This window comes from Protomyctophum bolini (genome assembly GCF_963924005.1).
Source record: "Protomyctophum bolini genome assembly, chromosome: 1".
In the NCBI taxonomy this organism is placed as follows: Eukaryota; Metazoa; Chordata; class Actinopteri; order Myctophiformes; family Myctophidae; genus Protomyctophum; species Protomyctophum bolini.
In genome coordinates this window covers 30,729,621-30,745,635 of record NC_137862.1, presented here as the reverse complement: position 1 = coordinate 30,745,635, position 16,015 = coordinate 30,729,621, and the positions used below count along the sequence as shown (strand labels likewise).

The 16,015-nt window shown below is 41.0% G+C and overlaps 2 protein-coding genes across 4 annotated transcripts in view; both read right to left on the bottom strand.

Moving 5' to 3' along the window:
• Nucleotides 1-4,225, bottom strand: part of pacsin3 (protein kinase C and casein kinase substrate in neurons 3) — a 45,392-nt gene extending 41,167 nt beyond the window's left edge. For all 3 annotated transcript variants that reach the window (XM_080764846.1, XM_080764848.1, XM_080764847.1), the window contains exon 1: nucleotides 3,647-4,225. The gene's annotated coding sequence lies outside the window, so the exon portion shown is untranslated. The remainder of the gene's footprint in view (nucleotides 1-3,646) is intronic.
• Nucleotides 4,226-7,912: 3,687 nt separating this feature from the next.
• ero1a (endoplasmic reticulum oxidoreductase 1 alpha) lies at nucleotides 7,913-15,697 on the bottom strand (the record flags this gene model as incomplete). The annotated part of the gene is made up of 15 exons (XM_080770304.1): nucleotides 7,913-7,970; nucleotides 8,199-8,335; nucleotides 8,652-8,738; nucleotides 9,079-9,148; nucleotides 9,587-9,833; nucleotides 9,918-10,010; nucleotides 10,326-10,352; nucleotides 10,484-10,545; nucleotides 10,847-10,967; nucleotides 11,268-11,341; nucleotides 12,110-12,186; nucleotides 12,534-12,575; nucleotides 12,777-12,860; nucleotides 13,794-13,913; nucleotides 15,605-15,697. 15 exons carry the CDS (start codon nucleotides 15,695-15,697, stop codon nucleotides 7,913-7,915), a joined length of 1,392 nt encoding a protein of 463 aa, XP_080626430.1.
• Nucleotides 15,698-16,015: the final 318 nt, after the last annotated feature.

Here is a 16,015-nt window from a genome sequence, read left to right as displayed (position 1 = left end):
GGGAAACTAGTCCGACGGAAGAGGGATAAGACGACGATGAGTCACTGCACCGAAGAGTTAAAGGTCTGAAATAAACACTTCCTGGTCTAAGGTCTAATTAGACATTTCTACAATTACAATTACGATTCAGGCATATAGCAGACACTCCTGTCCAGAGTGACTTACTATAAGGAAAGTAATCACACACATAGATAGCAGAAAGTGTAGTGCCTCAAGAAACAAGGATCCCAGGTAAACCCAGGCCAGAACATCAGCATCAGTCTAAACGATATACCTGTACAAGCGATGTAACAAGATCTCAGTCTCTAACTCGAATATTTCATTGATCCATGTATTTAGAATTACATTTAGCGTACTAGAACAGTACCCGTTGGGGGGTGATCAGGTGTGATCAATTGGCTAATAAAGGGCGAGGGCGCACAGCATTGTGATGTCAGAACATAATTGTGATGTCAGAACAGGCCAGCTATGGAGATCTATAGGGGTGATCAGTACCCGTTGGGGGTTGATCAGGTGTGCTGGAGCTTGCGTGCGTGCATGTGGAATTTGGTTTTTTATTATTATTCTCTTTTTGACCTTTTTAACACAACCAACGCAGCCTGTGACCCGCCAGCCCGTCAGAAGTAGGCATATAGATGTTCTGATTAATTGAAAATGAAGGACCCAATGTAAACAAGTCTTAGTGCTTTTTCTGGTTTCATCCTCGTAGCAATCAGATTTTACATAGACCTGTACTTTCAGAAATTTCCAATCAATCAATCAATCATTCAATCAATCAATCAATAACATTTTCAGCAGCAGTTTCCACAGGGACCCGCCAGCCGTAAGAACACACTACAGTAGGCATTTGCAGTTCAGTTGGCACACCGGCCCAACTGATAAAACTACAGTATAACATTAGATACTGTATAAAATACAGTATAACAAGTTATGGTGGCCCACTGCACTGGCCCATCACCAGAACAGCACGCAGTGCGTAACGTTGTTGTTGTCCTCCTCTTCCTCCTCCTCCGATGACAACTCGATAACCTCATCAACGCTACTACTACTTAAAGGACCACTTCACCACTTTTCAACCTGTCAACCATATAATTGGTCCTCACTAAAAGCTAAAGCACTAAAAGCACAATTTTTTTCTACTGTCTGTGTCTCATAGGAGGACTGTGGGGCCTGGCAGTTAAAAAACACGTCCACCAGTCATCATCGATGGGGAATCCAAGCTAATAGAAACCGCAGGCTATTCTTCAAAAGTTGCAATGCAAAAATAGAAGCAAATGTTCTCACAATGATAAAACTCTAAATATATACATTTTTAAATCTTGTTTAAAAATAAATCTGCCTAACGATGTCACTGGTGGACGGGCTTCTGAACTGCCCACAGCCCTCCTATGAGACATAGACAGAGTAGGAAAAGAATGGTGGTATTTTATCATTAACATTAGTGAGGACCAATTATATGAAGAGATGGTCCTTTAATTCTGTACTAGTCTTTTTATTTTATTTTTGGGCACACCAAAGCAATCAGATATGATTTTCGGGGCAATGTTGACCTGACCAATCAGTTCTGTTCATAACTACTAAACTCACCATTTGTTTTTAAAACAAAACGCATGCTGTCCCCAAGGCGAAACTCCAAAGTAGCAGTTAAACTATTGCTTCATAAAAGTATACGTTTCATATTACATAATTGCGTGCCGGTGTCGAGCTCGGTAAATAGCAGATCATCTGCAAGCTCGCCATGCGTCACATTCTTGTAGATCTGCTATTTACTGCATGCTACACCGGCATTCAATATAATAGTATAAATGAGGCTTCAGAGTTGACAGTGAGGTCAGCTGTCTTCCATGTCAGATCTCTGCAGCAGCACTGCTCTCTGAATGCTAGTAGAGCTGGCACTGAGCTATAGAGTAGCAACCTGCTGGCACACCGGGACAAAGACAGGCCTGTTCCTCAGCCACTGTCCTTTCAAATCAACTGAAAAAGGGGGAAAAACTGAGCCTCAACTCAGGTTATATTGTAATTTCACAATACTGGAGAACCCAGTCTTATTTTAAGTAAGCGTGGAATGGAGGGAGGGGGGGGAAACAAGTCTGTATACATAAAGCCTCGCTCGGACCATATCTAACTGGTAATAACAGAGGAGACTAGGGTTGCATGTGGAGAGTCAAACAGAGGGGACAACTCAGCCTTGCTGTAACTCCAACAGCCAGAAACTCCAATGTGTAAACCACATGCTGCTGAGTGAGTCCCTCGCCAGCCTTTAGATAGAACAGACTGATGGTGACACTGGTTGGGACTTGACTTGGTACAATCTGTTTGCTGGCTGTATCGACGAGTACTATTATTGACATAGATTAGTCTTCATACCCAACCTACTGCTTGCCACTTGTTCTCTCACACACACCCCTGCCCTACCTTTTCTGTGCACTACACACACACACACACACACACACACACACACACACACACACACACCTGTGTAGGCATGGCTGAAGGCAGGATCACTAATTTTGAAGTAGTTTAATCAATCATATTAAGAGCACATATTGGGTAAAGTAGGCAACGTTAAGTTTTTTCCTCCATGTACAAGATGGAAATAGCCTGCAATGGTCAATCAGAGCCAAAATAGTTTTAGTTGTACTTGTCAATGTCTAATAAGAATAGTGTTACTAACAAATAATTTAAATTACCATATCATTGCGATGATAAAGCAAATAGCTTGATTAGCAACACTAGAAGCAGGACACAACTGACGAAATTGATATTTCATGTCACTGTGAAAATCCACTTGCTGTGTGGTTTCAGGTACCAATGAATGCGCGCGCCTGTCAACGCCCTGGCCCCAAGGGCTACACCGCTTGAGCTCAAACACAAATTATGATAGATAGAATATTGTCACTGACAGCCAGCCCAGGTTGACATGTACAAATATTTGCATTAGCATCATACATAACATAGGCTACACTACAAAACATTACAATGCCTGCGTACATTCAGCCAGCTACAGTGTTGTATCGCTGACTGTATAGATATAGACTAATAGGAGATGCAGTGTCATCGCCCAGCAGAAACTAAACAGCCCAACATAAAGTCTTAACCCTGAAACTAAACATGACTGTCACAATCATGAGTCATGACGCAACTTCACCCTGTTTTGCGCACCTTGGTACATTTACAACGTTAACGTCTACATAAACGTTTAGATTTCAAATATAAAGTGCTCACCACCGGGCCACGGATGTTAGAATTCTGCTCGAGTGGGTATTAGCACCCGTGCATTCCGTATTGTTGAATAAAAAGCATTTTAATCCGGTCGCCGGGACAGTTTCTTCAGCTTTCAACTACGCGACCCTATCGATTGGGAGGTGTATTGCACTCTGATACATTATAACGTTTTGAGGAAAATGGCCACGTATGGGATTAAATGCGTTTTTAATTAAACAATACGGAATGCACGGGCGCAAATACCCACCCGAGCAAAAATTGTAACATCCGTGGCCCCGGTGGGTCAGCACTTTATATTTGAAATCTGAAGGCTTATATGTAGACGTTTAACGTTAGTAGAAGGGTGCGTACAACAGGGTGAAGTTCCGCCGTGACGCGAGCGTGAACCAACCATGGCTGCATAAAGCCTGTCCTTCTCTACCTGTTGCGACTCCTCCGTGTCTCTCTCTGCTCCTCCGACCAGGCAGAAGGCTGCAGGTACTCCTTCTCGTCCCTGAACTCCGGCAGCGTCAGTCAACAGTCAGTCAGATCCGTGTCTGTCTGTGTGATCTGATGCGACACTCCTTTTTCCTCCAGCGGAATAGCGGTTTATAGTTCGATGTTGAGTCAGTTGTCTTCTTCGTTCTCCCCCCGGTTTGGTGCTGTATAGTCTTGTGTATACTATAGTTTGATTGCTGGCGCTGCACACGATAAACAACGCAACGCAAGACGTTGTTTCGCATCCAAAAGTGTATTTCCAAGTCAACCGTGGGCCCGTGTATGTGTGTGTGTACACTCCCTCCTAGCCATTACAATGAAATGATCCAAAAACAAATCCCCAAACTCTCTCAGAAGAACTATAGGTCCAATGAGTCGGTGATTTATCATATAAAAAACGAATTAAAATGTATTGTTAAATGGGGGGGGAAACATTCCGCTTCTCGTGTGAAACAAATGGGTTGTTTGGCAGGTAAATAAAGCTGCCCACCACCACCGATACTGTCTGGCGTCGTTCTAGGGAGGTCTGTGTAATCAGATGCTGCTCTCTTGCTGCACCAGCAATGTTCCGTCACTACAGTGATCTGAACACACGCATCAAAACTTTACCAGTTTAGACATGCGAGTTCCGCTTGTTGGACTTCAAAACAAGAGAAGTCTGATTGAACGCTTTCATTCTTTATTCAGTTAGGGTAGCCTTACTCGCTTCAGATCATAGTTAGTAACGTGTTCCACATTTTAATTGCCCGTTCATAAACATTACAAATCTGCATAATACATTTGTTCTGGGTTTTTGTTTACCCCATATGTGCCGGTAGCATGACTATGACTATAGTACTACTATACTATATACATTGATTGATTGATATTTTTTAACAGTGTGCAGAATAAAAGCACAGGAAAGTACAGTTTAATTATTATTACAGTGGTGCTGGAGAGTGTATACATCAAATTTCTCTTTTGGGTCTTTAGCTAAAAGGTTTGTGAACCATCAATGCCCTATAATATATTAAGTCTTATTTTGAAGTACACCGACCGGAAGTTAAATACATACTTTAACAGAGTTTGACGAACATGTTAAAATTATTTAAGTGACGAAACTCGTGCTCGCAATATCCATTTATCCTATTACAGACTTTAACCCTTTACCGTCTGGAGTCTGGTCGTGTTCAACATTAAGAAATATACATGTATAATTTGTGTTTGTTTTTTCTAAGGGTGGAGCGGGAAAAAACAAAGTTGGTGAATTATCCATATGTTGTTGTTATAATGTTATTATTATTATTGTTATTATTATTATTAAGGGACCAAGAAGTCACGACGTGATTTTTTTTTTTTTTTTCTTCTCTTCTTCTTCTCCTTCCGCCAAAAATAGCAGTTCTGACTGAATGGTTTACGTGGAATCTGGTAGATGTTAAAAATCTGGTAGGAGTTAAAAACTTTCAGGGGCCATTTTCGAATTTCACCCGTCCGGAGGTGCCCTTTGAGAGCGGTTTTGAAGGAGTCAAGGGATTTGCATGTCTTAAAGAGACACTTTCCTGGGGGTCTGTGTTTGTGTAATATGTGGTTTTATATATTTTACATTTTAGCAGAGAGCCCAGTGTCTCTGATGTCATGGACACTGGGCTCACTTCCTTCCTGGACTACAATTCCCATAATGCTTTGGTGCACTGCTCCTCCTTGTGGATAGGGGGAGATATGTAGTCCAGGAGCCCAGTGTGATGACCAGAGACACTGGGCTCAAAGCTAAAATCTAAAATATCTAAAACCACATATTACACACATAAAGACACCCAGGAAAGTGTTCTAAATCATCTACACGTCATTATTATTATTTTTTGCAAAAAGGTGTCCCTTTAATGACTGTTACAATTTACAATTTACAATTTAGGCATTTAGCAGACGCTCTTAATCCAGAGCGACTTACATTAAGCAAGAACAAAAAGCATGGGAATACATCACATAAAGACATTTGTTGGTAGGCCGTTCCACATTTTGGTGGCGCGAAAATAATTTAGTCCCTTGTTTGTGCAGAATCTGGGTTTCACATATGGTTTGTTGAGTTTCCTCTGGTGTTATGGAAGTGGACTTCGTTGACATCGTTGACACATGGGTATCTTGGTGCTGTATCGAATCTTGTGGACCAGACCCATTGCAACATGCTGTACTCTGTTGTCAACCCTAAGCCATTCCAGCATGTCAAAGTGGGCAGGGGTGAGGTGGGTTCGGGGGGTGAGGTCAAGTAGTAGCCTGACCAGTTTGTTATGGGAAGTCTGGAGCCTTGTTTTAAGGGCCTTTGAGGTGCTGTGGTACCAATTGGTGCATGCATAGTCGAAGAAACCTTGTACGAGGGCTCCTGTAAGGGCCGATTCATACTCCTATTTTAGAGCCGAATAAAAGTCGGTTCGGCGCTGTATACGCCTACAATTTGACGTCATTTGAGGTTCGGGGGGGCGGGTACCGTCCTAAAGTCGGCTCTTCGGTGCTACTGAAATTTTCTGACGAGCCGAAATCAATTCGGCACTACAGCGCCGAAACAGCGGTAAAATAGGAGTATGAATCGGCCCTTAGGATCTTCCAGGTGTTTTTGTTGACCAGTGAGGAGATCCTGTATAGGAATCTTGTTCTTTGGTTGACGTTTTTGATGACGTTATAGGTAATTTTCGTGTAATAATATTCTCACCCACTCCAACCAAGAATCCATCTGCCTTGCTGATATTACTATTTGATCCAAAGAGAATGGATTCAGTTTTTCCCAGGTGTAGAGATTTAGTGTTTATCAGCGAGCCAGGTGCAGATTCTACAGAGTTCAGAGCTGAAGTTTAGTTTTTGACACTACCTGAAAACAAGCATCCGCTGGCGTTCCAATCAATATCAGTGCTTCCTGATGTGTCATTTCTTGCATCACGTCTCTTACACATATACTTTGAAGTGATATTTGAATTAAGTGAAATCACTGAACATATCTTTAAATGAATTAGTTTCGGATTCCTTCGGTTATCATGTAGTTATAATTTTAAAGAACTACTACAGTTATTAATATACTGTAGTAAGTAGTATACTACTACTGTAGTATTAATAGGCCTACTACTACAGTCACTGTTAGGCTGTCATGCATTGACGTAACGTTAAATAACCACAAGGTGGTGCTAAAAGCTTCAACTATGTGCTGTGTTCATTGTATGTGGTTGGTTGGTGAATGTAAAGCACCTTGGATAAAGGCACTATAAATGCACCATTTACCAAAGTGAAATAGTACTGATATCATGGACTGAAAGTAGGCTCCCATGATCAGAGCTACTGCACTATGTACTCAAATCTTAGACTTAGTCACTTATTAATAGGTTTATTTTACACACACACACACACACACACACACACACACACACACACACACACACACACACACACACACACACACACACACACACACCCACCCCACCCCCCTTGGGGTACATCACTGAGGATACGTCCTCAGTTTCCAACAATAGAATAACATTGTGCAGTGTCCCAAACAACTACAAAAATAGATTCGTAATCATGATAATAGTACAATTGAGTAACTTTATTTTAACAAACAGCAATATATTTTTCAACATACAAATAAAACAAAAAGTGTCAATTTACAAATTCGAACATAACAATGGCCACCAATATTATTTAGACTCTCTAGTCTAGATTGTAGTTTTTTGTATTATAGAATAATTCCTTCAGCCATATAACCATCCATATAAGCCATATAAAGTACAGGGTACTACAGGCACAGCTCAAAGTAGGTTGAAACTACTTATTTTCATAGCAATCTCAAGCACATTTCAATAAATGAAAGCCAATTTGGATGCTGGCTATGATAGCTACACATTTTCCCATTTAGAAAAGTTATAGAGAGATGACTTCCGCACACCCGGTAGGTAATTTGGAGCAGGTGCGATGATGACTAGGCATATACAATGTGGAAAGGAGAGACACCCGCACACTGCCACTTGCTGGGTTAAGAGCATTTATTGAAGCAACGTTTCGGTCTTGCGACCTTCCCCAGGCTTCTTTTTTTTGTGACCTTCCTCAGGCTTAATTCAAGAGTGGGCCGACATTGTCACTAAATACATTTCAGAAAGTATAAACAGAGAAAAGTTAAAGCCATTCATTTTCCGCATTTTTCTCGGCATGAAGATTGATCATGAAGACTAATGGTCACAGATCTTTCACATCGTCACACCTCTCCTAGAAGTGACCTGAAGTTCTTCAACTCTCTAATGCTGGTTGATATTCTGGAGAAATTAAATAATAGGTGTTAAATGTAATGTGCATACGTGTTATATAGAGAGAACAACACTTGCAAAATGGAGGTTTAAAATGTTGATGTTTCCTAGAATGGTTACACATTTATAGTGTCACCCCACACACTATACTAGGAAACAGCCATAGGTTTCCCTGTAACCCAACCCCCCCCCCCCCCCCCCCTGAACCTGAAATTAAGTGAATTGAAAGTGTCTTACCTCCCAAAGGCATTGAAAAGGGAGACGATCTCCTGGCGACTAAGATGGAAAGTGGGCCCGTTGACGTTAGATTTGGACAGAGCTTCAATCTGTTGTTTAGAAAACAGGATTTTCAAGGCTGTGCCTAATCCTTGCGTCTGACAGGAAACAGATGACACAGAAAGTTACAAATTGAAACACCTTTTAAAATTAAATTATTGAGAAAAGGCCAGCAGTTAGTGGTTTGTCAAAAAGTCCCTATAAAGAATACCACATTTATTTGTTTTACTCTTTCATGTAGGCCTATTTATGTCTTTGCAAAGCACAAATAAACGACTCCATTGTGTGCTGAAAGTCGCAGATCTGCAGGGTCACAACATGTGAGCCCGCAAGGCACTGTGAGTTTGTAGATTCTCGGCAGTCGGCACAGAACAAAACATCAGGCTTTAGTGACCAGAAAGTGGTGCTACTCACCTGGAGCTTGCCCCATAATCGACACTTGAAGCAACCCACACAGTCCATGATCCTGGAAATGTTCCTGAATGACAGCCTGATGTCCTCCTGAGGTCATCCAAACACAGCACAATACACATATTTTCATGTTTGAGTAAAAAGACAAAAAACAAAACAGCAGTGAGCATAGTTATACAAAAAGAATCCTCAGGCACTCACCTCATAGTGAAAAATACATACAGTTACAGTATCAGCATGAGCTCTGGGTATTGCCTTTTTTAATGTCTTTGAGTGGAAGAATATATTCTTTGTATGGAACTATGAGACTAAATATTTTCCTCTCCCTGCAGTGGCTTCTTCTGAAAGGAGGTTATATGATTATATCTTCGGAATTCCGCTTTAAACAAGACAATTCTTCCACAGCCAGGCTCAGCAGGTGGTTACAGACCTTAAGCTTGGCAGCCTCCTCTTCATCTCCAGCAAACAGGGAGGTCTCATCAAAGTGCAGAGGGAAAGACCTGGAGGAATGTTGAGATAGAGAGAATTAATTATAAACTACGGTTACATTATGTTTTTACTTTTTACATAGTTGACATTATTACTGTGAGTGGATCATATTAACCAAGCAAGCAGGCAAGATCTCAGTATCTTAAATGCTGGGGTTCCAAAATGTTCTCAGCTGAGACCCAAAAGATAATTTTGTTGTTTTCCTGGGATCCAGACTTAAGGTGGTTGCACACTGGACGCCGCTAGAAATCAGAGAAATGCGCTCTGTGTATTTATAACAAGCCCTATTTAAAAAAGTGAAAATAGCCGATGGCTTTTATTTTTCATTCATTTTAAACTGTACTGTATGTACAAATGGACCACTATGACTCCATATCGTTACATTTCTATTGCCCAAGTTAAATTAACACCCAGTGTAGCTAAGAGTTGGTTGCGTTCTATATTCTTACTTGGCATCCTGAAGGATGTTGAGGAGCATCTTTTTGTGCTTGCGGTCCTCCTCTGGCCTGCCAGTGTAGAGCTGGAAGGAGGGCTGCTGGAAGAAGGGCAATGCTTTGGCCAGGGCACGCAGCTCAATCAGGTAGAGGAAGTAGAGGTTGCGTAACCTCTTGGGGCCCTCGCTGTTTGTCAGCTCAGAGTCAAAACGTTGCTGGAACTCTGAGATGTTGTGACCCCACTTCCTCTGAAACCAGCTGTCTGGGGGAAAGAGAGATGAGCAAGGAAGTTAATGAAAGGATTAAATAAACTGAAGTGCAAATTTTCAGCCAAGACATAATTTACCATCCAATAGATATCTGGCACTCAGATGGACATTGATGCTGGTGTGGAGACCAGAGATGAGTCTATAGAATGCCCTCTTTTCCACACACTGGCCTAGAGAAGAGAATAATTAAGAAGGTGGGATAAAGCAGTAGTAATTCACAACCAACCTAAATTCAACAGCAGTGAAGATGTTGGCGATATGGAAATATTACAAAGTTACAGTGACATGAAAGATATGTAGTACAAGACACAGGAGTGCAGTAACACTTGAACACTGTATACGATAAAACAAGGTACTATTTATAATAATTTGAAAAACTACATATTTAAATGAGAATAAACCACTATATAAATATACCGTTTTGTTCTTTCAAACATAAGGACTGTGCATGGATTCATTTATTATTCTGTATCTTAGCAACCTACCTTCCAGCCACCTGTAGAAAGTCCATGCTGAAAATAAGACAATTTATTTAATCAATTTATTTTGTGTGTGTATTATATTGTTGTCTTATTAATATTTTGTGTAGCACTTTTTAATTCTTTGAAATCATCCTCATGAGTATTATGTAATGAATCCTCACCTTCAGTTCCTGTACTGCTGTAGAACGCTGTAGCGGTTAAGGGTCTCTTCACAGTATAAGGTCTGCAGGGGAAAATGGTTCAAGATCCGATTAAAACATACCAATGTCTGACCAGCGGTCCAGGCACCTTGGCCGAGTCTAGCAGTGTGCCGCGGGTTCGACTCCTGAGCCTGACGGCCTTTACTGCATGTCACTCCCCCATTTCTCTCCCCCATTTTCTGTCAGCCAGTAAGTAATTCCTTCATGTATACTTTGATTTAGATCGTTTTTTCTTTTTTGCACTATTTTGCTACAGGTTTTTCTTTTCTGTGAAGCACATTGGGTTGCTCTTCATGAATTATCTCAAAATAAAGTAGCATTTACTTGAAGCAGTTTTCCTCATAGATGCTGTTCCAGATCTTCCAGGCATCCTGTCCTTTGTAACCCGTGTATCGTTCAGGGTTTAACAGCAGGTCAACATACTGAGAGTCTGGAGACTCCTCATCTGTGAGGCAACAACATGAGTGTCACTCATTGATCACAATGAGTCTCATCTACAGATCACTGTGAACTATTTAACCACCACTAGATTGGACATAGAAGTCGTTCACAAATTGTGTGTATAGAAGTAAAATGAATTACACCAGAGACACTGAATTGATCTCTTTCCACTCACTTTCCACTGTACTATTCAATGAAAAGTGGGACATTTCTCTTAATAGTAATACAACATGTACCCTTATGTAATTATGCGAGTAAAAGGTTTAACTGACTGATTAATTGAACAAATAGATAGGTGTCCTACCATCAATCACACAGAAGTGCTCTGCCTCATCATCATGCTTGTTCCACTTCAGCAAAGCCTCTCTGGTCTTTTCACTGATGAGACAGAACCAGAATAAAGCCCACTGCATAGCACACTAGGAGAGCACAAACAAGTTTCGGTTTATTCCAGACTACAATAGGGTGGGCGGATCCCACACTAGGCCTGTCACAATTATTACAAAATCATCTAAATGGCAATTATTTGAGATTATCGCAATTATTTTTGTCAGAATCGTTTCCATGTTAAAAGATGTTCATACATAAAAAAGAAACAGAAATAGCACGCTTCACAAAGTGACGCTTTGTAATCTCGTAGATTACGAGACAAGTATAAAATTGATAAATATGCCAGTACTTTGTCATATCAGCCCTGTGCACCGTTTTATTGCAAAGCCTAAAAGCCTAAAAAAACTGAAACTGAAATTAAATTCATAATGTTCTATTTTCCAATGGCAAAAACTCAATTAAATCGTAAATCGCAATTATTTGTCTGACAATTAATCGTCCAGTTGAATGTGTCATTTTTACTTTTGTTTGACTTTCACACTGGAACAAAATTGGGCACAATAATCATAGCACACAAATGATACTGAATAAGTCAGTTTACCGTCCAGTTTGCAAAATGCTAAATATATTCCATAAACAATTTGTATATGGATAAATAATGTGTGTAGTCAATAAATACAGGAACAGAGTAGTTGGTGAGTATATTTAAGTTTTTCCTCACTGTTCAATTTAAAACAAATACGTTTGGGGATCCAGCAAGGTTTTCTCAGCAAGACATGCCCTTTGAATGACACATGATTAAACCACCAATCACACCTGAGAGAGGAATTGACCGCACCAAGCTGCTCCACCTTCTCACAGTCATCCATCTGCTCATTGGCCTCAGCTGAATACTGCACGCACGCCCGCGCACACACACACACACACACACACACACACACACACACACACACACACACACACACACACACACACACACACACACACACACACACACACACACACACACACACACACACACACACACACACACACACACACACACACACACACACACACACACACACACACACACACACACACACACACACACACACACACACACACACACACACACACACACACACACAAAGTTCAAATATTTAAAATATTTCTTAGAAACAATTAATGTTTCCTTGGGTCAAAAGGTCCATGTAACATTAATCATCATTATCAACAAAAGTTCAGGAAAGGTATTCACCTTGTTGTGACTGGATTTTCTGATTCCTTCAGGAACCTGATTCTGTGAAACACAAGAGTTTTGACAGAGCTGATCTATATGTCACTGTATGACGTGCAGCCAAAATAGCCGACCTGCACAAGTTATGATGTGACGCATTGTAATCTTGTAGATCTGCTATTTTGCCCCTTTTTATTTTATATTCTTATTACGCGTTTTGCATATAATGACATGTGGTTAATGCTGGTTGTCAAATGAACTCACAGGAGAGCAGGACTTCACAGCACAATCCCTCAGACCACAGTGGCTGTTGTCTGTCCAGAAGGGGCAGGGTTTATTCAGGTTTGCCTATAAAACAACAACTATTTTACAGTAGCACAACAAATACTGATGGTATTCCATAGAGTTAAAGTTAAGGTGACATGCAAATGCAATGTGACATTCTCATTTATTTAATTTTAATTTAGAGAAGCCAATTAAAAAATGTCCCCCCTTTTTCTCCCCAATTTAGTCGTTATGCCAATTAATTCCTCCCCACACAGATTTCTGTGTTGTCACTGCTGTTGCACCCGACAGAATAGTAAATCATGTTCTGGCGAGAACGTTTGCCCCGACTGGCCAATCACAGCGCATCCTTGCACAAGTGCACTGACTAATCACAGCACGTCCTCCACCATTTCCATTGTCACGCCCAAGACAGAGTTCTGACAACTCTGTTCACTTCATGGGTCCAGTCCAATGGCAGCTCTTTTACATAGACTTCTATTGGCGAAGAGCATTGCGAATACAGTAGGTCCTGGACCGGAAGTTGGCAGAAATGCATTGGACTCAGGCAACAGCCCAGCTTTAATGATCTTAAATCTCTTTATTTTAGATTGTTTTTTAATAATAGTACAACATAAACATTACAGAGACTTTAGTTGTTACTGTACAATAATTTCAAACAGTTTAAAAAAAACGCCTAAAAGTTGCACCGCCCTCGTTGAGAACAATGTATTTCAAACTCCAGCTTGTCCCAGTTCAGGCTGCATGAACAGGGCTCGAGTGCTGCATTGGTGTGGTTTGTTTTGCTGCAAGGAGTTGCATGGCGACCCTCTGGTGTGGTTAGGGCTTTAGAATGAACATAGGGGTCCTAGACCTCCTGTTGAAGACCCATGCTCAACATAAAAGTCAAGAAAATCCTGGAAAGTGAATACATTTTCTAGTACTCAAGTAAAGTACTAAGAATAATTAAGAAATGAATGTCTGCGTGTTTGTGTCTATGTATTAGACTAGACCTACCTTATAGAATCTGAAATAGTCAGAGTCCAACAGATTTTGAAGTTTAGGGTAAAGACGGTCATTGTTGAAGGCATCGATAGTCTCGACATCACAAGTGCAATCATCAAGGCTACCTGTGACCTGAAATAAGATATAACCTACAGTTTAGCTTGTGTTTAAAGTGCAAAAACTATACTCCTCTGTATTCAATATTACAAGAGCAACATTGCATTGCTACTACTATTACTAGCTTTAAAATTACTACTACTGATGATGATGATAATGATGAAGATCCATGGTTTAGTTTGTCATCAAAGTGAAGCTGCCATAGGATAAGTATCCTACTCTGATATAGAAAGTGCATTGTTCAGAAAATATAGACTATAGTCTAGGCCCAGGGCTACTGGAGCCTCAATAAATTAAAACGCCACTCGTTTGGTATTTGCTCCAGGTAGTGCCACATTTTTAAATGTTGATAATGTTCACCAAGCAACTACACAGACTAAAGACAATAAATATTTAATGGAAAAAAGAGAATCGTGATCTGATCTCAATTCTTGTGAATGAAAATCATATTTGAGCAGGAATCGTGCAGCACTACTGCAGTAGCCTAGTCCAGGGACCACCAGTGGTCCTTAGGAGGTTCCATGCAAGTGCATGGTTCCCAGCTAGCCCCTCTCGGAACCCCATGGGTCAGCCCAATCGATTCGTGACGAACCGGGCTACCCGTGCAGGGTCCCTGTGCGTAACTGTGTTTTCGTATGTAAATGTTAGAACGCGGACATAAATATCGTCGGATACGTCGCCGTTTGAGGGCTTCTTTTCGTTTGAGTTATTCTGAATGTGTGAACTATAAATACCTATAAATACCGCTGCGAATTCTCCTGTGGCGCGGAAGCCGTTAAGTATTTTTAATCTTTGTTTGACCGATTTGGTCGCTTTGATTCTTCTCTTCCTTCCTTGTTTATTTACCGTTTATTGTACCGCCTCCCGCTGTGCGGTTGGCTTGTTCGTGGCTACGTTCCTGCCTCTGATCTGCTCTGTCATAGTCACTAGTTAGCCAGATAGGCGGTACAATGAGGTGTCAATAAATAAGGAAGGAAGAGAAGAATCAAAGCGACCAAATCGGTCAAACAAAATATACAAAACAAAAATACTTAACGGCTTCCGCGCCACTGGAGAATTCGCAGCGGTATTTATAGGTACTTATAGTTCACAACTTCACACATTCAGAAGCCCTCAAACGAACAAAAGCCCTCAAACAGCGCAGAAAGGACGTATGCGACGGTATTTATGTTTATTTATGTGTGCGTACCCGGTGGCAGGGTAGAGGTGGAATAGGACCCCATGGTCTGGGTCTCAAAAATGTCAGAAACTTCAGTACCATTGGGTTCTGACTTGTAGGGCTAGGTTCCCAGCTAAATGATGAGTTGGTAAGAGAGTTGGTAACCAAATGGTTAGATATTAGATATATTAGATCTTACGGGCTGGGTCCATTTTACACTCCCAAGAGTTAAGTTATTGTTAAACATCTGCATTACTACATTTACTAGAAGTCTACACAATTAGAGAATGTAGAATAATTGTTATTTTGAACGTTTGCCTGTTAATATCACTAGTCCTATGGCGCATCATTACAGCATGGAATTGGACAAAATCTCATCCAAAGACAACAAAATATCTTAAGATTTGGGTAGGCAAAATCTCATGAAATGGTACGTGGTCCGACCGTGCCTCAAATGCTGAATACATAATGGACCTTGTCACCTCCATATGAAAAGGGTTACTGTACTACGTAAGTTTGTGAGCGGGTTCCAGTTTTGTTCACTCACCTTACAAAAGCACCTGTGTGCTGCCGAGCTCCGGATGCAGGACACCCTGATGATGCCGACAGACACAACTAAGAACACATGATGGAACTTCATATCGAACTTCTATGGGGACTAATTCTACTCGAAGTCAAGTTAAATACGCACTGCCCGGGTCTGCCGTATACGTGCAAGGCGGTGGCCAAACTACTAAACAATCAACAAACACCACCCGAAAACAAACAGCCGCTGCATGGCGTTCCCAGTGCGTCATCTGCTTCCTGATGTGTCATTTAATTTGCACACATGGGCCGCTACGTGTAATACGTGATACTGAGTGATAATAAAATGACTCTCACTCTCACTTTGCAATGCATTCGCGTCCGGGTATACTAACCAACGTATAATTTGTTTTTCTCTTCAAAATAAAATTGA